We start from the raw sequence: 25,516 nt of genomic DNA, 5'->3' as shown, positions 1-25,516 counted from the left end.
AAAATAAAGGGGAAGGCCAACCGAGCTTTGCCCCACTACAGATAAAAGAAAACAAAAGCTAGGGAAAGACAGCGAGATCATTTTCTTCAGCTTTCTTGGCATTGAAGTTATTGATCCATAGTTTTATTTTTTTAAGATAAAAATGTCTTATGGGGATGATTCAAACAGAAAGAGGAGAATAGCCGTCATTGGCATCTCTTCTTTCCTCTTGGTAGCTATGGTTGTAGCTGTCTCCGTTGGCGTCGGTCTTGGCAATAACGGCAATGAGGACCTCAATGACAGCAGTCATAAAAGCACTAATCAAGTATCTGCCTCCATGAAAGCCGTCAAGGCCATTTGCCAGCCCACAGATTACAGGAAAACATGTGAAGAAAACCTCCAAAAAGCTGCTGGAAACACCACAGATCCTAGAGAATTGATCAAGATGGCATTCAAGATTGCAGAGAAGCACCTTAATGAGGCTTCCAAGAAATCAAAGGTTTTGGAGGAACTCTCAAAGGACCCAAGAACCCGAGGGGCCCTTCAGAGCTGCAAAGAGCTTATGACCATGTCCGTTGATGAGCTCAAGCAATCTCTTAACAAAGTAACAGATTTTGATATTACCGAGATAGAAAAATTGATGGCAGATGTTAAGACTTGGCTTAGTGCTTCCATCACATATCAAGAGACTTGCTTGGACGGATTCCAAAACACAACCACTAATGCTGGAAAGGAAATGAAGAAGGGATTGAAGCTTTCCATGGAGCTTAGCGCCAATCTCCTTGCCATCGTTTCCGGGATCTCTTCCGCAATCCCTTCATTGGAAAGTTTGGGCCAGCGCCGCCTTCTCCAAGATGATTTACCTGTTCTTGGACATGGTGATCAAATATTCCCCACCTGGACTGACTTTGGAAAGCGCAGACTTCTGGCAGCGCCTGCTTCGAAGATTAAGGCTGACATTGTTGTGGCTAAGGATGGAAGTGGAGATTTCTCAACTATCAGAGAAGCATTGCATCATGTTCCCATTAAGAGCAGCAAGACCTTTGTGTTATACATCAAGGCAGGAATTTATCAGGAGTACATTGATTTCAATAAGAGCATGACTAATTTGATGGTGATTGGAGATGGCAGGGAGACTACTCGCATAGTCGGAAACAAGAACTTCGTCGATGGAATCAACACCTATCACACTGCAACAGTCGGTACGTAAGCCTGAATTCAAAATTCTGTACAGTATTCCCAAATTTAACACATTCAACAACGATGTATTGGAATTTTACAAATTGCCTGATTGTTTACAGTTGTCCTCGGAGATAACTTTGTGGCCAAGAATATTGGTTTCGAGAAAAATGCTGGTGCCATCAAACATCAAGCTGTGGCATTGAGAGTTTCGGCTGATTATGCTCTCTTCTACAACTGCTCAATGGACGGACACCAGGACACATTGTACACAGACGCCAAGCGTCAATTCTCCCGCGACTGCAGCGTCTCCGGCACCATCGACTTCGTCTTTGGTCACGCTTCTGCAGTCTTCCAAAACTGCAAATTCTTGATCCGCAAGCCATTGGAAAACCAACAGTGCATTGTGACAGCTCAAGGCAGGAAAATGAGGAGGCAACCATCAGCTATTGTCATCCAAAACAGCACAATCACAGCCCATCCTGACCTATTCCCTGAAAGGAAACTATTCAAGTCATATCTCGGGCGTCCATGGAAGGAATTCTCAAGAACAATCATCATGGAATCCTTCATTGATGATGTCATCCAGCCCGAAGGATGGCTACCTTGGCTCGGAACTTTCGGACTCAAGACTTGTTGGTACACAGAATTCAACAACAATGGTCCTGGTTCTAGCAAGGCAGCTCGTGTGAAGTGGAATGGTATCAAGACCATCGATCGTCAACACGCCTTGGATTTCACACCAGGAAGGTTCTTCAAGGGCGGTGCCTGGATCAAGACTACCGGAATCCCCTACACGCCTTTCTTGGTCAGAAAATGAGCTCGGAGAAGGGATTGACTTGAGGGTGTTTTTCCTTCTCTTCCTCTTCTAAATTTTCGTGATCTATGTGCATGTAATGCCAATTATTGTTCCCCTGATTAGACCTCGACCGAAGTCTACAATGATCATTTATTAACTTAAATCATTAATTAGATTACTTAATTACTTGTCTCCCTCACCGTTCTTTCTTTCAAATATTGAAAACGAAAGAAATATTTTTTCACAATCTCCTGTTCACTTTTTTTTTTTTTTTTTTGCATATATACGCTGATTTGCTTATCTTCATGTTTATGTATCTTGTGCAAGATTAGAGCCATGGCCTTGTATAAGTCAGGCCATGTAATGATAATGGACATGAAATAATTTTAGAGATCGTTTGATCTTTGATACAGTAGTAATTATTATTTTATAAAGTATTTTTTATTTAGAAATATATTAAAATGATTTTTAATTTTTTAAAATTTATTTTTAATATTAGAACATCAAAATAATTTTAAAAAATTAAAATTTCACAAAAACCCCTTTTAACAGTAAAACAAACGAAGAAATACCCATTTGAGAACACAGCCAACAAGTCTTGTAAGATTCCTTTATCTAACTGGGGCACCCTGAGTTTTCTCAATCATGGCCCTAATATGATGCCCTCAAGCGAAATTAAAATGGATAAATTCTATAAAAAAAATTAAAAAAAATCCATATACCATTTTTTTATGTACTTAATTAAAAACAAAATGCATTAGCTAAAACACTAATAAATTACTGATAAATTGTCATTTAATTGCTTTAAAGGTGACATGAGGAGTCATATAAAAATACTAAGGTTAAGAGTATTTGTATGTTTTTTTATTAAAATATTAAAAGTAATTAATTTTAAAATGGATTTCCTTTACATTCTTAAAAAAAAAAGAATATACAAGGAAAAAAATAGTAGATTTCACTTAAATATTTATGATTTTATTTTCCAAGCGTTAAAGCCACATAATTTTTTTTTCTCAAAAAATTAATTGAGTTGATAAATATTACAGATTTTATGAATAAGTCACGAATCATGCTTCTAAATTTTTCCGGTGCAAAATATCATATGTTATAAATAATAAATTATTACTAATATTTTAGTATTGTCACATGATATTGTAACTTTAATATTAAAGATATGTTTTAAAAACTAAAAATTATGGCAATTATTGATTCCAATTACTATTTGCAAGTGAGATCTTCAAGATATCTTATTTTAGAAAGTATATAATGTAAAATACAAAATTTGAGCCAAATACTGAAGACAAATAAAATATGGACTTACTCCTTTTCTTGTGTGATCTTTTTAATTTTATCTTAATATTTTTTTTGAAAAAAACATTAAAATGAATTTTAAAGGTTAAAATTAAAGAGTAATTAAGATGGAATAGAAACAATAAATTATGGAGTTGGAAAGACACTATCCTTTGAAGAAAAAACTAATCTTATTTCTAATTTCTAAAGAAACCTGTTTGAGAAAGAAATGATTACACATCAAAGTTATAGTATTCAACTTACACGTATTAGATTTTTTTTTGGATTTGCCATGAGATGTAAAAGAGATAGAAAAGTTTGGGTTTGGAAGTTATCATAGTTATAAAAATCAATTTAATTTTTTAATCAGGTTATAGATGAGAGAAAGGATTTTGTGAAAAAAAATAGAGTTGATAATTGAGTTATAATAAAAAATTAAATTTTATTAATTTTATTTTTAAAAAGTTTACAAATTAAAGGTTAAGTTTTGACAGAATAAATATATCATCATAAAATTTTAATTAAATTAAATAATTTTTTTTAATTTTTCTTCAACTCGGATATGTTTAAATCCCTCAGTTGATCAAATAAAAATTTTATAATTATAAATTGGTTGGGTTTAAAAACAAAAACAAAAAAATATAATATATTTTAACCTAATTACCATTCACTTCTTTTTTTTTTGTTTTTATTTTAAACCTAATTACCATTCACTTCTTTTTTTTTGTTCTTTTTTTATTTTATTTACGTGGGGTGTCCGGGCCAACTTACGCGCACCACGACTAATCCTCATGGCCCACTGAACATCCTGCAAGCTCAATAAGCAAGTAAGACATCGCAGGGGTGACAGACATAGACGGTAAGGCTCGAACCCAGGTGCAAAGGAAAGAGACAAGCCCCGTCCACCGCTGGGTTAGAACCTCACGCGCAATTACCGTTCACTTCTTAATATATAATGAAGTGATGAAGTTAGTCACTCTATCAATCTATTAGGTATTACCAAATTAAACTTGATTTTAATTTTTGTAGCCTTTAAATTCATTAAAAAAGAATTTGAAATATAAAAAATTTGTTTTTAAATTTTCATACTTATATTAACTTGATATAATTTGATAAATAAAATTCTTTACAGTTATTAAACCAAGATTTAAGGAATGTTTCGAATCATTAACTTAAGTTGACTTGTTAATTATTTTTTTAAAATATTAAAATGATATTATTTTAAATTTCTTTAAGTTAAAAAGTTTTTGATTGTGTTATGAATTAATTAAAAATTTTAATTAAATCATAACAGATTAACTTTTCTTATTTACCTGGCCGTGGCCAAGCCCCGAGGCGGTCATGCCAGTCAAGTTTAATTATATGGGAAGATCCAACCATGAATTTTGTTTTAAGGATCCATTTGATAATCTTATAATAGTTGGGGACCAAATAAGTTATTGTCCCAAAATATAGAACTAAAATAAACCACTCCTCACAAGAACACTTTCAAAGACCGACTCTTTAAAGGCCTTTTCAATCTCCCAAATCTTCATCAAACCCTAATCAATCAGTCAATGGCGGCCTCATCATCTTCTCTGTCCTCTGATTCCTCCTCCTCTTCCCGCAACCGTCGTCGGCACCGCAATCGCCGGGACAGAGATTCTCTCAAGATCCGAAAAAAGAGTAGCAGCAACCATAAGTCTCAGTCCAAACGCCGCCGTAAACACCACCACCGCCACTCATCTTCCTCCGATTCTTACGATTCCTCTTCAGATTCTTACTCCTCCAGGTTCTATAAAACAAACCCGCATGTCAAGTTTCTTTTTTCGATTCTCTGTGTTTTTCCCATCCAGATTTTTTTTTTTAATTATCGTGGTAAATTGGGTTTGCTTTGTTTGGATTGGCTTCTCTGTTTAATCATGTAAATTATGATCGTTGTGGGTTTTGTTTTTGTGATATATTAGACTCTTGTTGGTGTAATTGAATTTGCTTTGTTGTGTATAATTTCTTGTAAGAAAATGACTGGATTTTTTTTCGGGGAAGAGTAGAATTTGGAGCTTCGCACATTAATGTCTGCTAAAAATATCCCATGTAGGCCTTTAAAGTATGCTACCTTTTGGTTTAATTAATGTTTATGACGGTGATCAAAGTGTTAGATTTAAGGAATCTGATTGAATAGGAGACTACATTATGAAATGGAACCGTGTGGAATAGTAACGCTCCAATTGTTTTGAACGTGAATTGTGTTGTAATTATTGATGAAGTTTGTTACTTTTTGGTGTAATTTTATGTTTTTCTAACTCAATTTTTGCTGGATTGGGTTTTTGTTTCTTGCTTTGGAATGTGTTATGATGTGTCCATTGCTATATCTTTAGTTGGAAATTGCAATGATTTAAAATACTAATTAATACCTTGTGTTTTGTTATTGGGTTAATGATATAGTTCTGATAGTGAGCACGAGACATCTAGTCGTTTAAAGAAGCTCAAAAAGAATGACAGATCAAAGAAGGTGGTTGTTTGATACTGCTATTGTTTTTTGACTGTCTTTTTTATATTCTCCGCTTGTGTGACAGTTTGTGTTAGTTCTCTTTTGTGTTCTAGAATAAAGAAAAGGATCGAAGTAAGAGCCATCACCATAAACGTCAGAAGCAAAAAGTTAAAGAGGTAGGCCTGTAATCTCCCGTTTGTTTTTTAGTTCCATATGACTGTTCAGTTTTAAAAAAAATGCAGTGCTTTCCATCTATCTATGTTATGGTGATTATACTTTAGAGCATCTAAGAGCTGTAAATGCTGGACACTTTCTTAATTTTGCACTGTTTTGATTGGTTATCCTATCTAGAAGTGATCACTAGTTAATTCAAAGTTGTTGAGAGTAGATGTAAACATGTAATTTCAATATTTGAGATACTTACATTAAGTTTTTGCCTGCGTTATGGTTGGCTCTTTGAAAATTGGAGCCGGGGCCTGGGACATGATGTCTGGGTGCTTGGTTGGTTTGCCTGGATTTTGTTTCAGCAGCAGGACGAGAGGAATAGCAGCCCTGTACAGCTTTCTAAGGTATATAGCAGTTTAGTGAATTGTGATTTGCGTTCTACCTTTTGCTCTCTTAGTTTTCATTAACCTTGTTATTGTCATGCCCTTGTAACAGTTTCTAGGGCGTGACAAAGAGGATGGTGTGCGTCGTAGCGCTGTTTCTGGTAAAAAGGTGAGTCTTCACTCCTTTACTTTGCTGTGAACTTTAGAGAGATTGAGAGTTACACCGATATTTAGCATCCTTTCTCCAATTTTCCTCTCTAGATTTTATTGAAACTTGAGAAATCAAAGGAGGACAAGGCAGCAGAAAATAAAAGGAACGAATTGTTGAAATTTCTAAATGCCAGTTGTGATTGATGTTTTGGAGTTTGGGTTCAAGTACACAAAGCCACTAGGCAAATGGAGGAGTTGCTCTAGGAGGGCAGTCTACTAAAATATCGTTGGGGACAAGGTATTCTAATGGAGGTGCATTACAGGTTATCCACTATGGATTTGCTTTTACCATTGAAAATGTAAAACACTGTTAAATTGATCTCTTGAGCCTGAGTGGCTCTGACAGTGAGGATCCTGATTGTGGGTCTAGTGATGTATCAGGTCTGGTATTCCTGTAAACGTTATTTTTTTTTATTTATATTTAAGTTTTTTTATTATCCAAGCTGCAGATAGCGTTCACATATGCATATATATGGGCAATTTTATTTCATATGACAAGCTTGGCTGTTTTTGGCCACCACTGGAGATTTAGTTGAATTCTGTAGCTTTGATTATTATTTATATTCAACTATTCATTTCCTGTGATCTGCAATGGTTAGGAGTTCCGACCTAACTGTTGTTACATTCAAGTTTTTCTGAATTTCTTCTGTTTTTCCTTTTTTCCCATTTAGTTGCATCGAAACTCTGAATCATATTTTAATGCTTCATATTATATCTTTGCATGTCTACCTAATCAATAGCTTTGATAATTGTTCTAGCATATGACGTCCTTCATGATATAATAAACCATGGTTGTGATAATTTGTGAGTTGTGAGTCCCAAGTTTTGAGGCATTTCAGTGTCAAATCACTTAGTGTGATATTGATAAGCTAGGAAGCACTTGATTGCCATCTCGAGTATCTGGAGAAAAGAAATTGACGCAATTCAAAGATGATATATCTCAATCTTTCATGACATAAATTTATTCTATTCCAAAACTAACCTATAGTAAAATAATTTTATGTTTATATCTAAAAACAATATTTGCCTTTTTGTATTTTCTTATATGTTTTGAGATGCTAATCAACGCCACATTAGAGAACTCTTGGATTGTGCTTACGTAGGTGGGAATTAATGAATGTTATGAAATAAGTTATTAGAGAAGTCTTGGATGGTTCCACGTAGTTGGGAATTATTGAATGGTAAGCTTGACAAGCCCTTTTTCCATTTAGGTCCCCTATTTGAAATCCCATATCTTGATTTCCTCTCTATTATGTGGGATACAGCTCATGGATTTTTTACCAAGAAAGGGTATAGCTTATGAATATTCCAATCTAGGCCAGAGAATTTCCTAATTTAGATAGTTAACAAGCTTATGAATGATTTCCCTTAAGCATGAATAGCATCCTCAAATCCTATTGAGATAATACCAAACCATTGCGCAATTCTAGACTCATGTGCAAAGTTGTTAATCCTTGACCTGGATGAATGTTTGAATTGATAAAAAATAGTTCGATGAATGTTTGAGTTATAAGTTAGATGAGTTAACTTGAATAGATTTAAATTGATAAAAAAGAAATATTTTCTTTTTAAATTAGAACTATATTTTAAAAAAATGATGTCTGGATTGCGAAGTAATTGGTTCCGGTTGTGCTTAGTTTAATGTCAATAGTTAGTTTAGTATCAGTTGTCATGTGCTATTTATTTTATAAGTAGAAATGAAAGAAAATAAGGGCAGTATAGTCATTCGGTTATCCTACCTGCTCTCTCTATATATAACCTCTTCTAAGAAAAGGATTGACTAGGGTTTTACAACCAGAGAGAAGTTCTGCCAGCCACATTTTTAACTCTTGGAGTCAGTTTAGATCTTCATGGGTACTATTTTCATAAGATTTCGTTCATAAGATTTTTTATGTTTTTAGCTGTGTTTAATGACTCGCATGTAGTTCTTCCTGGGAATCCATTTTGCAGTTTCCAGGATTTTATGTGTGCGTATAGCAAAACTGAATACTATCCTTTCTGCTTGAGCCTTCCCCCTGATATTTTCATGGAGCTGTGCTTCAATGTTATTGGATTACAATTTTTCCAAGATATGAAACATTTGTCATAGCTTTTTACTCATGTCAAGGCAGAGGAAGTGAAGAAATTCAATTCCAAGAATTTCCCTTGTTCACTTTTGATTCATAAACAGTCAACAATAACCACTTTGACATCCAGAGACACGAAAGTTTCACATTTCACTTTCTATATTGAGTTATACAAAAAATACTTGAGTGTTTTGATCCTGAAAATCTAGACTCGTCTAAACAATTAATGTAGGATAGAAGTCCTACCCCAACTTGATATTGGAAGGATTAAGGGAAAGAAACAGGTTTATGATGGCCTGATGCCTGGCCAAAGGCGGCCTAGTGAACTTCTTAATTAAAGGAAAAAATGTTATCAGAATAAGAAGTTCCCGAGTCCTGCCATGAAAAATCCCTTTCCTATAGTAGTTTAAATACATCAAACTGGCCAAGTGGCTAGCATATATTTAAACCCGTGTTTGTGTTCTTCAATTGGTTGATCTTTCTTTCCATAAGGGCTGCTATTACTCTTTTTCCAACAAAGAATTAATAGAGAAAAGGTCAGTTTTTGTTTTTACGGTTCATGTAATGGATGTTTGAAGAGTTGGACCCCTCCCATGGCAAGCACCAATTACTTATGGTGCAGGGGAACAACCTCCAATCTTAGCTAGGCAGGTGAAAGAAAGTATGCGGAAATACAAGAGGCGTGAATGGATAGGTGACCGATCAAATATTCAATATTGACAAATGAAGCGAGTAACACTAAAGTAAATTCATGCATCAAAATTCATATTGAATACGTCTTCTGTTTTATTCTCAGGAAATTTTCAATGATATTTAATCTTTCTGTAATTTTTGAAGTACATTTCTTGTTTTGAGATCCAATGGAAGAACTTGTAGATTTGTGCGCAGCAGCCACCTCAGGTTAATTTCCGGCTAGCTTTTTGATGACAACTAAAGAAATAGAGACTTGCTTATTAAACTCTGTTTTCATAGCGGTCAAAGGTGATATCGTCTTTGATTTTCCAGCTAACACACCCTCACATGTCTCCGCCGAGTCTATGGCAGCTCCAACCCATGTACTGGCATCACCATAACGATTACAATCCAAAGCTGGCAGCGACTCCTTAATCTTTTCAATTGCAGTCAGGTAGAACGCAGAACAACTTTTAAGTTTTTTCAGAACGCATTTATCTGAAGTTGTTTTTAGCAACACACTGATGTGGTTGTGGATTCTGGTGCCATCTTTCAATGCTTTCTCTACTGCAAGCTTGGCCAAGCCATGGAGACCAAGTCCTTTGTTTTCCAGGAAGAATTCGACTGTAGATTTGCACAGCTCCTTGTCTAAGGTTTGGCTACAACCTTCAGTTATCAAGCGTTCATTCTGGACTAACAGATTGATGTGTTTTAAACCACTCAAGCATAGCAGGCCAAACTTTGCTTTCATGAATGTAAATGGGGAATTTTGTTGTAATAGTTCCTCGAATCTATCTTCGCATTTCGTTGAGTTAGCCATGGCATCCGTGATACATGTCTTGGCATCATTGTAATTTTTAGCATCCAAAGCAGCCAGCGATTTGTTAATAAGGCCAACTGCATCTTTGTAGTTGGTAGAACAACCTGTTAGGCTTCTCGTAGTGTATATGTCCGAAGTTTTGAGTAGCAACGAGTTGACGCGGTGGTATATTGCATTCCCATTTGATATTGCTTTCGTTAATGCAAGCCTGGCTAGGCCTTTGAAATCAGCATTTGGAATTGCATTCTTTCCTGCAAGTTCGGCTATGGTTTTGAAATCAGCTTCTACTTTGATTTGATTCGTGGAATTTTTGTGGGCTTTAGCAATGAGATGATTAGAAGAGAGGACAAGAACTAGGACAAAGCAAAATGGAATGAACCCATGTAAAGAACCCATGCTGTTCAATCGGTTCAAGCGGCCAGGATTTTGCACGAATCAGTGTGTTGAAGGAAGGAATGGTCGATTGGAAAAACAAGGACAAATTAGAAGATTATATAGCCTTCATTTCTTACAACATTTTTCTGTTGTGTTCCTATTTTTACGTAGGAGAAAACTCAGAAGTTGAAGTAAGCTATTTTTGAACTATTTATATGGCTGTCTTTCTTGATTCTAGAGTTGTTGCTTCTATTTACATGGCGTTGTGGTTAAATTTGGGTTGAAGCTTTTAGGCTAAAAACAAGGAGTAGCTCAAAAACTGCCATGCCTCAGATTGGAAGCAAAATGATCCAAAAATGGCTTGGAAGCTCCAACAAATTTTGCGGTTATCTTTTGAACATGAATTGTTAATAGCAAATTCGTTTCCTTCTCAGAGAAAGTAGTTAGGACCAGCTCAATTCACCTTCTGAGTTGTCTTCTATGTAAAAATAGGAACAAAACAGAAATTTGCTGTAAAAATTGAAGGCTATATAATCTTCTAACTTGTCCTGATTTTCCAGGCAACCATTTCTTCCTTCAATACACCGAATCCTGCTCGATCCCGGCTGCTCGAACCGATTGAACAGCCATGGGTTCTTTTCATGGGCACATTACATTTTACTTTGTCCTAGCCCTTGTCCTCTCTTCTAATCATATCCTTACTAAAGCTCACAAAGATTTTGAATCTGAAAGTGAAGCGCAAGCTGATTTCCAAAGCCTAACCACACTTGCACAAAAGAAGACCTCGTACAAATATTCTGCCGAATCGGTACTGGAAAGCCTAACCAAACTTGAACAAAGGAAGACCTCGTACAAATCTTCTGCCTAACCAAACTTGCACAAAAGAAGACCTCGTACAAATCTTCTGCCGAATCGGTACTGGAAAGCAAAGGAGCAGTGGATTTTCAAGTTCTAGCGAAACTTACAGGAAAGAATGCAATTACAAATATTGATTTCAAAGGCCTAGCCAAGCTTGAATTAAAGAGTGCAATAACAAATTGTACATAAATTTATAACCGCATCAACTTGTTGATAAGGAAAACTCAGTATCCATGCATTAAGAGATGCCTAACAGGTTGTTCTGCGAACTACCAGGATGCAATTGGCCTGATTAAGAAATCATTGGTTGCTTTGGATGCTAATGGTTACGCTGATGCTAACATATGGATCGCAGGTGCCTCCGCACATTCAACAGCATGTGAAGATAGTTTCCAGGAACTAGTACACCAAAATTCTCCAATTGCTGATATGAAAACAACAGTTTGACCAGCTAAGCTCGAGTGCTTTAAAACAAATCAATTCGTTAGTCATAAAGGAACGCTTGATAACTGAAGGTTGTAGCCAAACCTTAGACAAGGAGCTGTGTGAATGTACTGTTGATTTCTTCCCGGAAAACAAAGGACTTGGTCTCCAAGGCATGGCCAAACTTGCCGTAGAGAATGCTTTAAAATATGGCACTAAAATACACAACCACATCAGCAAGTTGTTAAAAACAACTTTAGATATAAACGTTCAGAAAAACCTTAAGAGTTGTTCTGAGTTCTACATGTCTGCAACTGACAAGATTAAGGACTCACTGCCAGCTTTGGATTCTGAACGTTACGGTGATGCTAGCACATGGGTTGGAGCTGCCACTGACTGGGCGGAGACATGTGAGGATATCTTCGCTGGAAAATCTCATTTGACCTCTATGAAAACTGAGTTTGAGAAGCTAGTTTCTATTGCTTTAGCATTCATCAAAAATTTGGCAGGAAGTTAACCTCTTGTGTCTCTTGCACACAAATTTACAAGTACTTTCATGGGGTCTGAAAACAAGAAATGTAGTTCAAAATCATAGAAATACAATCATCATTGAAATTTTCATGGAAATGAAACAGAAACTTCTTTCAATATGAAATTTAACGCATTACTTAACTGGAGCATCAAATTGTCCAATAATGGTCCAGGAGACTTTTTAAGAGATATTTTTTCTGTTTTGTATTTTTTCTATTACAGTTTGAGACATACTTTCTTGTTCTCTATTTTTTTGTTTGTACTAGAATTAGCACGTATATATACACTTTTCTCGTTCTTTAATGTTTAACGTTTCGTGTTTATTTGATACGAATTTTCCAAAACAAAAAAAACTCTAGAATCAAGTGAAACAGATCTCAAAATGAAATCTTCTTTTATCCAATGAACATTTATCCATGTCTAAAAGTTTATCTTTTAGCCCCTTCATTACATGAGATGCCTAAATATTTTCAGTAAACTTGAAGAAATTTGGCCTTGATAATGTCTGAAGTATTTGATGCACAGCTGAAACCATTCCTTTAAAATGTCTCAGAATAGTGCCACGCATTATTACTAGTTAGCTTTGCTGGTAAAGTCACTTAACCTAATATGGGTTGCTAGTAAGAAGTGAATGAGCTAGGTTTATTTCGATGGATGAAAAAATGAGAGCATCTAGTAGTGTTGTGAGTACACAACACTTGATCACTGCCACAGTTCCTGAGCTTATCTGTTGTCAGTATTTATGCTGTCATAAGCTGAGAAGGATAAAAATCAGAATCTTGGAAATGCGTAACACCCATCAATGGGAGCACTAAAATTTAAAAACTTGTATCATCACTCAGCCTCTCATTTATTAGTTGCTTTCTGATGCTCCACAATCCTCTTAAATTTTAAAGCACTCTATATATGAAACAGGCCATGCCACAGAGTTCTCAGGTAACGTTAAAAACAAAATTAGGAAGAAAGAAAAGGATCTGTAGAGCAGTGGAGAGATGGAGGGGATAAGCCATAGAATGGTGAAGGTGAATGGAATTGACATGCACATAGCTGAGAAAGGCCAAGGTCCTGTGGTGATATACCATGCTGTCGCACCAGATCTTAGGGGATATGGTGACACTGAAGCTCCACCTTCAAGCTCTAGCTATTCTTGTCTCCAAATAGTTGGTGACCTTAGTGTACTTATTGACCACCTTGGGAGAGAGCAGGTGTTTCTTGTTGCACATGACTGGGGTGCTGTGGTTGGATGGTACTTGTGCTTGTTCAGGCCTGATAGAGTGAAGGCATATGTCTGCCTCGGTGTTCCATACAGGCCAAGAAATCCAAAAATGAAACCAGTGGTGACCATGAAACTTGCCTTTGGAGAAGACTATTACGTGTGCAGATTCCAGGTTTTTGTTTTCTTTAGCATATAATGCATGGTTTGAACTTCAATGATCACAATTTTTTAAGGGACTTATGGTGTGGCAAATTTTTGGATTCTAACATCTACAAATTTGGCAACTGTTTGTGTAGTTTTAGTGTATGAAACAATTAATGCTGACAGCAATCACTTTGTCATCTGCTAAATCTTACATAATATTCTCATCGAATTTACTCTCCGGAAAATCTCGTAAGAATTGAATGAATAAGTGGATCTTACTGCTAAGTCTCATATTTTTGTGAATGTCAGTTCGGTAAGAATGCTACAGACAATTAGAGGACTACTCAAAACAAGTTGAGTAGGGTTTTGGTATGAACTAATGCAAAAGTACTGTCTATTTAGTGTTGTCGGAACCAGGAGTGATTGAAGCTGAGATTGCACGTGCTGGAACTGCAGAAGTGCTAATGAAAATTTTAACAGATCGCAATCCAGGTTCCCCTTGCTTGTCTCAAGAAAATCCTTTCGGAATCTATCCAGAGAATCCAGTAACCCTGCAGCAGACCTTGCTTTCTGTGCCACAAAATATAGCCAGAAGGGGTTCACTGGAGGTTTGAACTACTACAGAGCTCTGGATCTGTATGTTTTTTCCTTTCCTAACTAGCAACTGAACCGAATGTAAACCCTCAACAACTTGGTCTAACAGTTACAATCTGGTGGTTGTAGGAACTGGGAGCTCACAGCACCGTGGACCGGGGCACTGGTGTGGTTGTAGGAACTGGGAGCTCACAGCACCATGGTTAATGAAGTTCCTGTAAAGTTTGTTGTGGGAGATCTTGACATGGTCTATACTATTCCAGGGCGAAGGAATTTGTAAACAATGGAGGATTCAAGCATCATGTGCCATTGTTGGAGGAAGTTGTTGTGATGGAAGGAGCCGGTCATTTCATTAACCAAGAGAAGGCAGAGGAGATCAACACTCACATTTATGACTACATTAGCAAATACTGATCTGTTTTGTTGACGTTCAAGAACGCATCCAGAACCATATTCTGCAACCCTCCACGCTTTGGGATCTCCCTTGAATAGAAGAACTCGGTTCCAGAGCACGAGATTATCAAACTAGAATAACCTTGTTGTATTGCGAATTGTTGATTTACAAGAAATACATGTTTCAATTCACCTGCTAGCTGAAATTGATTTCTATCAAACTAATCAGGCTTACCTTTTCATTCACTGGCTACAATTATTAAATTGCAGAACCTTTTTAATGTGGGTTGGGATTAAAATGCTTTGATCTGATCTGAACAATATTACTGTCTCTTGCAACTTTAAACACGAGATGAACAGAAATGAAGCTGAGCCGACTAAAGTTCTAACGAGCCGACTTAGCTACTAGCCTACTATACATTCACAAATAGTGGACGTTTAACAAGCTGTTCATTCCGCTCCTAGCCATCACACAGCTTAAGTGGCTCATCCGAGAAAGAGCCAGTTTAAAAAGGCTAGCACAAAAATACCTAGCAACAAATACAAGCGAAACGTAACACCTGCTTCAGGCTGCAAAGAGAAGCTCGTTCACAAGACAGGCTCAAAACCAAGACTAGAACAGACTACTACCATGACAATGGCATGGGCACAAATTTTGACTGACGGTTGTATAAAGAAAACAAAACTTGGGGCCGCTATAGGAAGAGATGTATAAAGAAAACAAAACTTGGGGCCGCTGAGTATCATATGTTCCATGAGTTTTAGTTCAATATTGTTGAGAAAATTGAGATCCTCATTGAGTATGACCAAGCATGACTGCTGAGCATTAAACAATCCAAGCTTATAAATAGATAACCAAAGTTAAAATATCATGAAAATGATCCTTGGATACCTAGAGTTGCACAAAAATTGGAACAGTCGATCAAAACAAACTGCCTCACACTCCCACTAAAACAAAATTAAACCCTGAAGCCCCTGCTGTTCCTCCTTCCTCTAGCTCTCTCAAACTTCCTTCCCTTGGCGCGCACAAATGGTTTGGTATGGCTGTGTGGCACACCTGGAGCTGGGCCAAAGTGTTTGACAGCTTCACGAGCATTCTTTGGACCTCTGAGGAGAACCTATAAAACAGAAAAACAAAAAAGGGATGAACAAACATCCACCTCAAGAATGAAGTTTGGTAATTCATACAATTGCCAGAATTCAGAGGATGGTTGACATTGCCTCATGTGCAACAAGAAACACCTGCTCTATCCCAAGGTGGTCAATAAGTCCACTAAGGTCACCAACTATTTGGAGACAAGAATTCAGAGGATGCATTGCGACCACCAAGATAACAGAGAAAATCACAGCAAGTGGCAACACATAAATCATATTAAACAAAAGATAAACTCCAACACAAAGAAACGTTAAAAGCATACCCATCTTGAACCCAAAAGCAGTAATAGATTACGAACAGCAATCAAGAAAATCAAATGATCAAATCAATTAAACTAAGACCAATCATCAACAAACATAATAAATATAAGATGAAGTTCTGCAATAAAACAAATTAACTAACAAACTAAAAGGAGTACATACTGTGTTCTGTCCCAATGGAGCTCTCAAAGCAAGCTGATCAAATGTCAAGCACTCTCCTCCAGCCTTCTCAATCCTGGCCCTAGCTGTCTCTGTAAACCTCAAAGCAGTGACTTTCAATGCAGGCACCTCATAGACTCTAATATCATCAGTTACTGTCCCAACAAGCACAGCAATCTTGTCCTCCTATGCATGAAACAAACAATGAAATAAAATACTAAATAAACAAACAATACAAAAACACTTTAAAGGTAAAAACTGCTAACCTTTCCCTTCATGAATGTAATAAGCCTAGAAAGAGAAAGTGGGGCCTTGTTAATCTTGCTCATAAACAGCCTCTTCAATATCACAGCATTGAACCTGCTTCCAGTTCTCCTCACAAGAAACCGGTACAGCTAATAAAAAACCACGGTTTCAAATCAATCACATTATACATAACATCCTTCTAAAGATTACAAAACAAATGGGGATTTTGACTAATCAGTAAAAACAAGGGTCTGAGGCCTAAGCATAGCATACACTTCCAAAAGAACATAGAAGATTTAAACTTCGTAGCAAAAACAGACATGGGTTTTTCACGAAAAGGACTATAAAAAAAAAAAGATCAAAACTTTACAGAAAAGTAGACATAGGTTTTTGAAAACTAACCTTAACAAGAAGCTTAAGATAGATATCATCCGACTTCGGAGCCGTACGTTTGGTCTTCTTGGACTTACCTCCTCTTTTCAAATCTATCCCCTGGAAATGAAAAAAAAAACCAACAAATCAGTAACTGAACCATATGCACACAGATACGTCAAGATAAGTATATTCGTAGGGATAAGGGAGGCACCATTCTTGAAGCTTTAAAGCTACCCGCCGCTACTGCTAGTGGTGCTGCTGATGGGAGATGGAAAGGGGAACAAAATGAAGCTAGGGTTTTTAAGTAGTTATATAGTTTAATCTATGTGTGTAGGTGATGTATATTGGTGTTTATGAAGATGCATCATTAACCGTCCACGTGGGCAACAAAGTTTGTGATCTTATGTAGGGTTTGATTTGATTGGGCTTGATCAGATAGAGAATAGTTATGGTTAGTTGGGCTAGGAAGTAGTCTGATTTTCTAAGATTTAATGGATTTTGGACTTCCCAGCCCAATTCGACCGAGTAAAATATTTTTTTTCTTGGGGTCGAGAATAATAATCATAACAGATATAAAATTTAAAAGAGTGGTTAAATATGTTTTTCTACATTATTTTTCATAAATTTTATATGCTACATTAAAAATAAAAAATAAATTTGAAAAAATTATTTTAATATATTTTAATTAAAAAAATTATATATTGCATTACCAAACACATGATCAGATAATTGTGTATTTAATAATTTTTAATAAAACAATGTTTAAATTATTTAAGATTTTCAATTATAATCATGTAATGGAAGAGGCTGCCTGTAACCACTCTCAAATTCATGTACAAAAGTGCAAAAAATTGTTGTAACCCTAGCTAAATAACGTCGGTCAATGTCTTGAAACAGAAAAAACAAACATAAAAAATAGATAAAATTAAAATAAATTTATCTCTAAAATTATTTCATCCTTTTGCACTTCCATCTTTATTTTTTATTGTCTTTGCATAATCTATCCCAATAAAGCAACCAAACACTACCGGTATGATTCACCAGACACCCATCGGTTTTAAATTTTCTTTACTGTGTAATAAGAGAGTTGACAGCAATGGCCTTCCTTTTTCCAGCACTAGATTGTTAGTTCTTATGAAGCTAATTCTATCTCACTCAATTGGCCTTATTTCAATGAAATTTGACAGGGGCTCAACATGCAAACTAATCAGACAAGTTAATCACAAAAGAAAGTAAGATTTCGCCACCGATATTGTCAAGATATCCGAGAAAAGTAATATCCATGATCGCCTCATTAAAGGATTGATCTACATGGTAAAAGCAATTTCTGTCGAGTGTACAAGGAACGAAAGGAGACAACATGCAGAGAAATGTTCACATAATTCCTTCAGCAACATCGGGAAACAGGACAGCTGCTTAGCCTTGATGAATATATGCTCTTTGCGACTCGTACTAAAGACCATACAGCAGTTGGTCTTGGAAAAACCTCAATCTAAACGCTCCATCTGCATAATACAATTAGTAAACTTGATTATATTTGTTACTAATCAACCACATCATGCTAACTTCTTTCGTCATAAAATGCCAATTTGATAATAAGAAAACAGTATATACTCCAGTGTGTGTGTGTGTGTATTAACAAGCCCATCAAGCGATCCAGTGCGCGAATCTTAAGTTCTCTTCATGTCATAAAATTGCTCCAACTTTAACATTAGGTTCAAAGGGATGGATTTTGTCCATCTTAACGGCCCTTCATAAAGAAATTGTCCTGCTATGTATTTACATAAAACCAGATCAACATGGCATTTGGATGAACAAAGAGTTGAAGATTTTATGATGACCTACCTTCCAAAGACCATCATTGAGATAATGCATGTTGTCAACGCCAATTCCCTTGTTGATTGACTTTCTGTGAACCAAAGAAATGCTTCTAGTTATAGCATATACCAATCACAAAGGGAACAGACAATATTATCAGTGGTGATTTACAAGTCTCTTATGCATCTGTTTTATTTTATAGACATTGGAAAATATAAAACTATAGCATGGTCAAAATCACTCCATCACTCTCCTAGAGCCCAGTTCACCGCCCACAAAATTGAAATATCAAGTTTGAATAAGTTAGAAAATAACTCACATGTCTTTTGCTGACATTTTTGTAAAGCCAATAGCAAGGGCATGTTGCTTTCCTTCAGCCATTATAGCCTGGAAGTATTTAGTTTGACAAATTAGGAATACATGTACACATTTTTGTCAAGGAAAAGCAAAGAGTAACAGAACTCCTATGCAGCATACTAGAACCGAAACAGCAACCGTAAATATCATGATTTATGAAAAGAACTGATCAGGAATAGACATTCTAAGTACAACACAGTTCAATTTCATACCACTGGAGTTTCAGCATCCACTTCATCATCTAGTGCACCACCAGGAGATGTGAGTCCAGGACACATTATGTTAGCACCAGCAAGGACAAATTTTATTGCACCCCTATCAACTTGCAATTTTTTCATTATGTTTGGAGCTGTAGAACCAGCAATTCAAAAAAAAAAAAAAAGCACGTCAGGATGTAAGCTTCCATAAGAACAACACGTAAAAAGCATTTGACAGGTCTTCCCATTAGAAAAACTAAATGAAAAAACATAGAGACAAATAGCTCCCAGTTCTTCTTAACTTGAAGCATCATAAAAAATATAATCCAAAGGCCCAATTTTCTTTTCCTGGTTACTATCTCTAACAAGTTCAGAGACAAATACATAAAAACTCTCATTCTAATTCAAAATAACATTACTACTTTCTTATAATCTTTAAATCATTCCAAATGCCCAAAACTAATACCTGAACAGAACTATCCACTTCTTCCCATATAAATCTTACAGTAAAACTAGTGGCTGTTAAGAGCAAACTGAACCAGATTTGAGTCTAGAGATGCATCCAAAACCATAACAGCAAAGGAAATCAAAACGTAAGGAGAAATCAGGCATGCACCATCATCCATATTCACAAACAACAATAACACCTTTTGTTTTAAAAAACCACATTTTTCACCCACTACATTACGACAAACAGACTAGGCATTTCTACGACAGCATACATAACTTCCTCATCATTTACACATAACAATAACAATAAACCACATCAATCAAGAAATCCAAACCTAAAAATTCACTACTTAACAAAATGCACACGGTAATAACATCATTAAAATGTCATTTCAGAGATAGAAAGAAACACTTTTGCTTACACTGATGAAGAAGTCGGAGCGTAGGCATGTAAGGTCCATCCCTTATATTAAAAAACAATGGCACATTATTCACCACCACCAGATTCAAATGATTCTGACTGCATTACAATCACAGTAAAAAATCAAAATCAAAATCAAAATCAAATTCATCAACAACAAAAGCCCATCAATTATTTCACACAGGTCAAAAAGAACATTACCATTTAACAACAATTAAAGGCGATTTCTTGGGCAGAAAATCATCCAATACTGGTTCAAGTCCTGGATACTGAAAAAACAAAAAAAAATCAAACTTTAGAGAAAATTCATGAAAAAATTGAAAAATAAAAAATGGGTTTTTCTTCTTGTTTAATTTCGAACCTCATCGGCAATGCTTTGTCTAATTTTGCGTTGAACTGATGCTTTCACTTGGTTTTGTGACGATACTTCATCACTTGAAAACCTGAAAAAATATAAGAAAAAAATGAAAAATGCTGAGGAAAAAAAAAAGTGAGAGACCGAGAGAAGAAATGATGGATTACTTTTTGAACATTTTCGTAAGATTAAAGAGTAAGAGATTGATTAAATTTAGGGTTTTTGTAGGGTTTGGATCGATCCAATCTGCAAATACAGATTTCTTTTTCTTTAAGCGGTTAATTAAAATTTAATGAGGGTGCAGTTAACTTAACCGCGCATGTTAGACTCGTGTGCTTATTCCAGGAGCTGCGCGCGGGACAAGCCTGTGGGCTGGGTTTTGTTTGGGCTTGATTGGTATTTATAAGAAAAGATAACTTCCCTTGTAAAAAAACAATCCAAAACAACAGGTGACAGGTTCGAGATATGGCTTAAGCAAGATTAATCCAAGTTAATTTATTTTAAAGAAAAAATTAAAAAAAAAATCAGAATTAGAGTTTAACCAAATCATGATTTTTTAAAACATGATCGGGTTCTAAGTTATCCTACCGGGTTTGCCCATTTAAGAGAGCGAGAGAGGCGTGAAGGCATGCCCATTTGAAAGATGTTAAACCTTGCTCAGAAGTGTAATATAAATTATTTTTTAAAATAATTTTTGTATATAAAAATATATTAAAATAGTATTTTTATTATTTTTTAACATTTATTTTTACCATCAAAAGAATTCAAGACCAAGACATATAAAAGCCTGCCCACCTAAAAAAAGTTAAAACATAAGTGTAGTAAAAATAATATTTTAAAAAAATATATGGAAATAATATATTTTTATTTTTTAAAATTTATTTTTTATATTAATATATCAAACTATTAAAAAAACTAATTTAAAACTAAAAAAAATAAAAATCTTTTAAATACAGTTTCACACAATACAAAACTGCGCTTAGAGAAACAAGAAAACGAGCACTTACTTCACTAGTTGAGAGAACTGTTCCGTTCTCCGTACTAAATAACTACAGCAAAGAAGCAGGGAAAAAAAGTGACAAGAAGGGAAAGGCTGCATCCAAAAGGAACCAAAAATTTCACTTGAACAACACCCTCTTGGAATCCATCAAATTTGAAATGAAAGTAGAGTTAGCGTAACTCATTTCTTTCTGCCATTTGCGAAAACTGTTTTCTGCTTTGTTGATCTTTTCTTGTGTGTTCTTCAACTCCTCCATTTTCTGGTTTTCCTTCTCAATATTCTTTGCAGCTGAAGCTTTCTGCGAAAGAACTGATTGTTTTTTTGCCATTAAGTTTTGGATTGCCGCTTCGATTCTAGCTTCTTCACATGTGAGCTGAGACAGCTTTGACTCTTCCGCTTGTAACGCTAGTTTTGCTCTGTCAATTGTTGCTGATAAATCAGGATTCTCTCTGTAAAGATTCTTGCATTCAGCTTGAGCAGATTTTTTTGAAGACCTTAGATGAAAGACCTTGTTCTTGTGTCCAGTGATTAATTTCCTCACATCTTGAAGAGTGGTGTTTACATCATCCCCAAAATATTGACTGATCAGAACATCAACATTTCTCTCCATATTGCTCAATTGCCTAATATTGTCTGAATTGGAGGTCGTCAATTTGCCCATATCTCTTTTCAGCTTCTTCCAATACTGTCCAGAATTTCCAGCCAGGTCAGGGCTGTTTTGACAAGTGGTGCCCCTTTCATCAATGGCATCCTGCAAAAGAACTGCTTGAGATTCTAAAATAGAAGACCCCAAAAGTTGACAGGCGGATTGGCTCCAACTCGGACTTTTTCTATATATATGCATCATTTCAGACTTCTTCTATCTTCTCATTATGATACTAGTAAAGATTAGATAAATAAGAAAGGGATCGAATATAAAAGAGCTTTGAAATTTCAATACATATGACTCTTATCTGTTCATTTGAAAAAATTCATGGGGCAATTGCCCACTTCAATGTGATATACTTTCATCCTAAATATAATTTTTTTAATTATATTTTTCTCAAATTCTTGTAACCTTATCAACAAGGTTAAAATAAAATACTGTTTGTTGTTCTCTGCCAAGGACCTACTTGGCTGCTTCCATTGGACATTAATGTCTACTCGAGGGTATTAAATTAAATGAACTATTCGAACTCCTAATATTTCCCTAAGAATATGAGACAGACAGAATAAAAGTATAAGGTCCTGAAAAAGAGCATGGAAGCATGGAGAGTTAATCTTCAAAGGGCAACATTCAACAGAATTCAAGAATTTAGCAAATATTGCTATGAAATATGCTGTGTGAAGTGAAATGAGAGACGTGTTACTGCGAAAGATATTCAATCAAAGGCCTCGCAAAAAAGTCCTAAAGACATTTGTAGGATCTGGGCATGTAAGAGAAGACTGGATTCCTTTTCAATCCATCAGTCTTTGGCTTTCTGGTCTCAATTACTTTAAGTTTTTAATCATTAGTTTCAGTCTCCTCGTAACACTTGGAGTTGTTTCTATTAGTCCCGTCTGCCTTCATTCTCTCTTTCATTAATGAAAAATCATTGACTCTGAAAAAAGAAGAAAAAAAGAAGAAAGAGAAGAACCTGCTGGTTAAAGGAAGATTCAAAGGATGGTTGCTCTTCCATTATTGCATCATTTATTGAAGGTGAATCATACTGTCAAGGCAAATGAGATTTCAAGTTCAGTTTTTGTATCAAAATGCAATGACATTTAAAGTCCAAGTTGAAAGCAGTCATCACCTCATCACCACTTGAGTCTAGAGGTTGCTCCAATGCAACACGTACAGCTCCTTCTTCTTCCTCCTCCTCTTCCCTTTCTTCTTCATCCTCAATACCCAACCTATCATTTGACACCAGGGGATCCCGCAATTGAGGAGGAATAGATCTATGTCGCCGGCGAAGAAATGGTCTTACATTAGGATCAATCTCATGAGAGTGTTCCAAATTTATTTTGTTGATCCTCCACCGCCCACCCTTCTGCAAGGTAGAATTGACAGCAACAGGACACCCCTTTTTCATTGATGGTCCCAAAGAACCTCGTTTTCCCTCTTTATTGCATACCATGCGAACACCACATATTTCACCACTGTTCTCGTTCTTTCTTGAAGTTCTCTTCCTCCATTCAAATCCGACAGCCTTTGCATAAGAGCACAAATACTGAATCAGTTCTTGTAAACTACCAAAAGTCTGCCCATTATACAGTGGATCAATAGAAGGACGATCAATATCATTGGACAAAGATGAGTTCCCAGCTTCTTCTTGTTCTGTCTCCCCCTCCCCCTCCTCCATTTCTTCTCCCTCCTCCTTTCCTTCCTCTTCCTCGATACCCAACCTACCATTCAATGCTAGTAGATACCATCGCCGAAGAATGGGAGTTGCATTTGGATCCATCTCATGACAATGTCGCAAATGAATTTTGTTGATCTTCCACTGGCCATCCTTTTGCAAGGTAGAACATAGTGAAACATCACACCCCTCCCCCTCAGAATTTGGCTGTTTTCTCCGCTTGCTTTTACTACATACCATGCAGATACCACAAGTTTTACCGCTGTTCTTATCCTTTCTTGAAGTCCTGATGCTCCATTGAAATCCAACTTTCTTGGCATAAGAAAACAAGAACTGAATCAGTTCTGCATAACTACAAAAAGTCTGTCCATCATATGGTTTCCCCTCCTCATCTTCTTCATTTTCCTCTTCTTCTTCCTCAATGCCCGACTTATCATTCAACTCTAATAGATGCTGTCGCATATGTAACGGTACAGCATTCAAATCAATCTCATGACAATGCTGCAAATGAATTTTGCTAATCTTCCACCGACCATCACTTTGCAAGGAAGAAGACATTGCAACATTACACCCTTCCCTCCCTGAAAGCCTAAAATACTTGGGACTCTTTCCTCGAGGCTTGTTCGTTCCTTCTTTAGTGCACACCATACGAACACCACATCTTTCACCATTGCTCTTATTCTTTCTTGAAGTTCTATATCTCCATTGAAACCCAATAGCCTTCGCATACGATTGCAAATACTGTACCATTTCTTCTAAACTACCAAAAGTCTGCCCATCATACGGTGGCTGTAACAAATTTCGATCAACACCATCCGCGGGCAAGGATGTGGGACCAGCAGCTTCTCCACTCGAGATATTTACATCCGAATTTGCGGCACCCCCAATACTCAGACGAAGTAACTCATCCATGCCTAATCAACCACTAATACACTGCAAGGCATAATTTTTTTCTTAAAAAAAAAAACTGCACTGTGTAATCAGCAAAATCCAGTTTTTTTTTTTTCATCAATGATATGTGAATAAAACTGAAAAAAAAATGAAATAAATCCCTTTCTTCTTTCCGTATCTTTAAGCAAAATACAATCTTGAAGCCGAAACTTTTTCCCAAAATAACCACACGAAAAATCTTTAATAACAGGTTGTTGGGAACACCATGATTTGGTCAGAAATGAATTCAATTATTAAAGTTTTTCCAACTTTCGGTAAAATCAGCATTAGCATTAGCAAACGAGGAAGAATTCTGGGAAAGAAAAAGAGAGAAGAGAAGCTACCAGAGATTGAAGAGGCTTAAGAAGAGTCTTCTGTTACTTTCCTTGATTGTTTCTTTGCATGAACACTAACAGCTTTTAGCTTTGCGCCATGTGGGTTTTCGTTCTTCAATCCAACTATGACTTCCAAATTAATTGATTTGCTTTTGCTATGCCATAATTGCCTGAATTTTTGTCTCTGGTTTTCAAGCTTTACTGTTTCTCAAGAAGAAACCGAGATGGATGCTTTGTGTTTTCAACACCCGCCTTCTCATCGCTGATTTCTAGCTGACGTGTCGTCTAGTTATTGAAACGGACGACCTGCTCCATGGTTGTCAAAGTCGGCGCAATTGAGAGGTCAACTGTGATAGTTTGGTCACGTAACGGTGCAGTATAATTTTTAAAAATGATTTTATTTTAAAAAATATATTAAAATATTTTTTAAATTTTAACTCTTTTAAGATTAATTAGATGAACCAGGTTTTACTAACTTTTTAAATTATTAAATAATATCTTTTCTTATTCAATTATTCAAATTAAAACTTAGACTAGATTTGATTTGTAGTCACAAGTTCTTCAAGCAGGTG

The 25,516-nt window shown here is 36.0% G+C and overlaps 6 protein-coding genes and 1 pseudogene across 13 annotated transcripts; 3 read left to right on the top strand and 4 right to left on the bottom strand.

The window, feature by feature from the left end:
- The first annotated feature begins 142 nt into the window (after positions 1–142).
- On the top strand, positions 143–1,978 carry LOC105134254 (probable pectinesterase/pectinesterase inhibitor 21). The gene is made up of 2 exons (XM_011038603.1): positions 143–1,181; positions 1,281–1,978. The coding sequence occupies exons 1-2, from the start codon at positions 143–145 to the stop codon at positions 1,976–1,978; spliced, it is 1,737 nt and encodes a 578-aa protein (XP_011036905.1).
- Positions 1,979–4,720: 2,742 nt separating this feature from the next.
- LOC105134253 (DNA topoisomerase 1) lies at positions 4,721–7,004 on the top strand. 4 transcript variants are annotated; one of them, XR_843949.1, is made up of 7 exons: positions 4,721–5,018; positions 5,672–5,738; positions 5,831–5,893; positions 6,245–6,286; positions 6,378–6,434; positions 6,527–6,669; positions 6,716–7,004. XR_843949.1 is itself a non-coding variant. In XM_011038602.1 (6 exons), exons 1-6 carry the CDS (start codon positions 4,804–4,806, stop codon positions 6,617–6,619), a joined length of 534 nt encoding a protein of 177 aa, XP_011036904.1. In that variant the 5' UTR covers positions 4,721–4,803; the 3' UTR covers positions 6,620–7,002. The 4 variants fall into 4 exon arrangements, 3 of the variants coding, with proteins under 3 accessions (XP_011036904.1, XP_011036903.1, XP_011036901.1); XM_011038602.1 differs by having other exon boundaries at positions 4,721–5,013; positions 5,670–5,738; positions 6,527–7,002; XM_011038601.1 differs by having other exon boundaries at positions 6,248–6,286; positions 6,527–7,002.
- A 2,299-nt stretch (positions 7,005–9,303) lies between these two features.
- Positions 9,304–12,550, bottom strand: LOC105134250 (uncharacterized). Of its 5 annotated transcripts, XM_011038596.1 has the most exons (4): positions 12,025–12,550; positions 11,795–11,904; positions 11,540–11,690; positions 9,304–11,219 (listed from the first exon to the last, which is right to left on the bottom strand). In XM_011038596.1, exon 4 carries the CDS (start codon positions 10,427–10,429, stop codon positions 9,443–9,445), a length of 987 nt encoding a protein of 328 aa, XP_011036898.1. In that variant the 5' UTR covers positions 10,430–11,219; positions 11,540–11,690; positions 11,795–11,904; positions 12,025–12,550; the 3' UTR covers positions 9,304–9,442. The 5 variants fall into 5 exon arrangements, 4 of the variants coding, with proteins under 4 accessions (XP_011036898.1, XP_011036899.1, XP_011036897.1 ...); XM_011038597.1 differs by having other exon boundaries at positions 11,540–11,904; positions 12,009–12,550; XM_011038595.1 differs by having other exon boundaries at positions 11,540–11,904.
- Positions 12,551–12,554: 4 nt separating this feature from the next.
- Positions 12,555–14,755, top strand: LOC105134252 (bifunctional epoxide hydrolase 2-like; annotated as a pseudogene).
- A 615-nt stretch (positions 14,756–15,370) lies between these two features.
- On the bottom strand, positions 15,371–17,085 carry LOC105134249 (60S ribosomal protein L18-2). The gene is made up of 5 exons (XM_011038594.1): positions 16,975–17,085; positions 16,791–16,880; positions 16,409–16,537; positions 16,146–16,328; positions 15,371–15,685 (listed from the first exon to the last, which is right to left on the bottom strand). Exons 1-5 carry the CDS (start codon positions 16,975–16,977, stop codon positions 15,527–15,529), a joined length of 564 nt encoding a protein of 187 aa, XP_011036896.1. The 5' UTR covers positions 16,978–17,085; the 3' UTR covers positions 15,371–15,526.
- An 883-nt stretch (positions 17,086–17,968) lies between these two features.
- Positions 17,969–20,682, bottom strand: LOC105134248 (malignant T-cell-amplified sequence 1 homolog). Its single transcript, XM_011038593.1, has 8 exons — positions 20,529–20,682; positions 20,368–20,449; positions 20,208–20,275; positions 20,008–20,105; positions 19,151–19,287; positions 18,901–18,968; positions 18,609–18,672; positions 17,969–18,268 (listed from the first exon to the last, which is right to left on the bottom strand). The coding sequence occupies exons 1-8, from the start codon at positions 20,537–20,539 to the stop codon at positions 18,251–18,253; spliced, it is 546 nt and encodes a 181-aa protein (XP_011036895.1). The 5' UTR covers positions 20,540–20,682; the 3' UTR covers positions 17,969–18,250.
- Positions 20,683–21,340: 658 nt separating this feature from the next.
- Positions 21,341–25,218, bottom strand: LOC105134247 (histone acetyltransferase KAT6B-like). The gene is made up of 4 exons (XM_011038592.1): positions 24,954–25,218; positions 23,134–24,612; positions 22,978–23,049; positions 21,341–22,112 (listed from the first exon to the last, which is right to left on the bottom strand). The coding sequence occupies exons 2-4, from the start codon at positions 24,589–24,591 to the stop codon at positions 21,480–21,482; spliced, it is 2,163 nt and encodes a 720-aa protein (XP_011036894.1). The 5' UTR covers positions 24,592–24,612; positions 24,954–25,218; the 3' UTR covers positions 21,341–21,479.
- Positions 25,219–25,516: the final 298 nt, after the last annotated feature.

Source organism: Populus euphratica, unplaced genomic scaffold (assembly GCF_000495115.2).
Source record: "Populus euphratica unplaced genomic scaffold, PopEup_1.0 scaffold158.1, whole genome shotgun sequence".
NCBI lineage: Eukaryota > Viridiplantae > Streptophyta > Magnoliopsida > Malpighiales > Salicaceae > Populus > Populus euphratica.
Note: the sequence above shows the minus strand (reverse complement) of the source record. Positions and strands in the feature narration are given on the sequence as shown.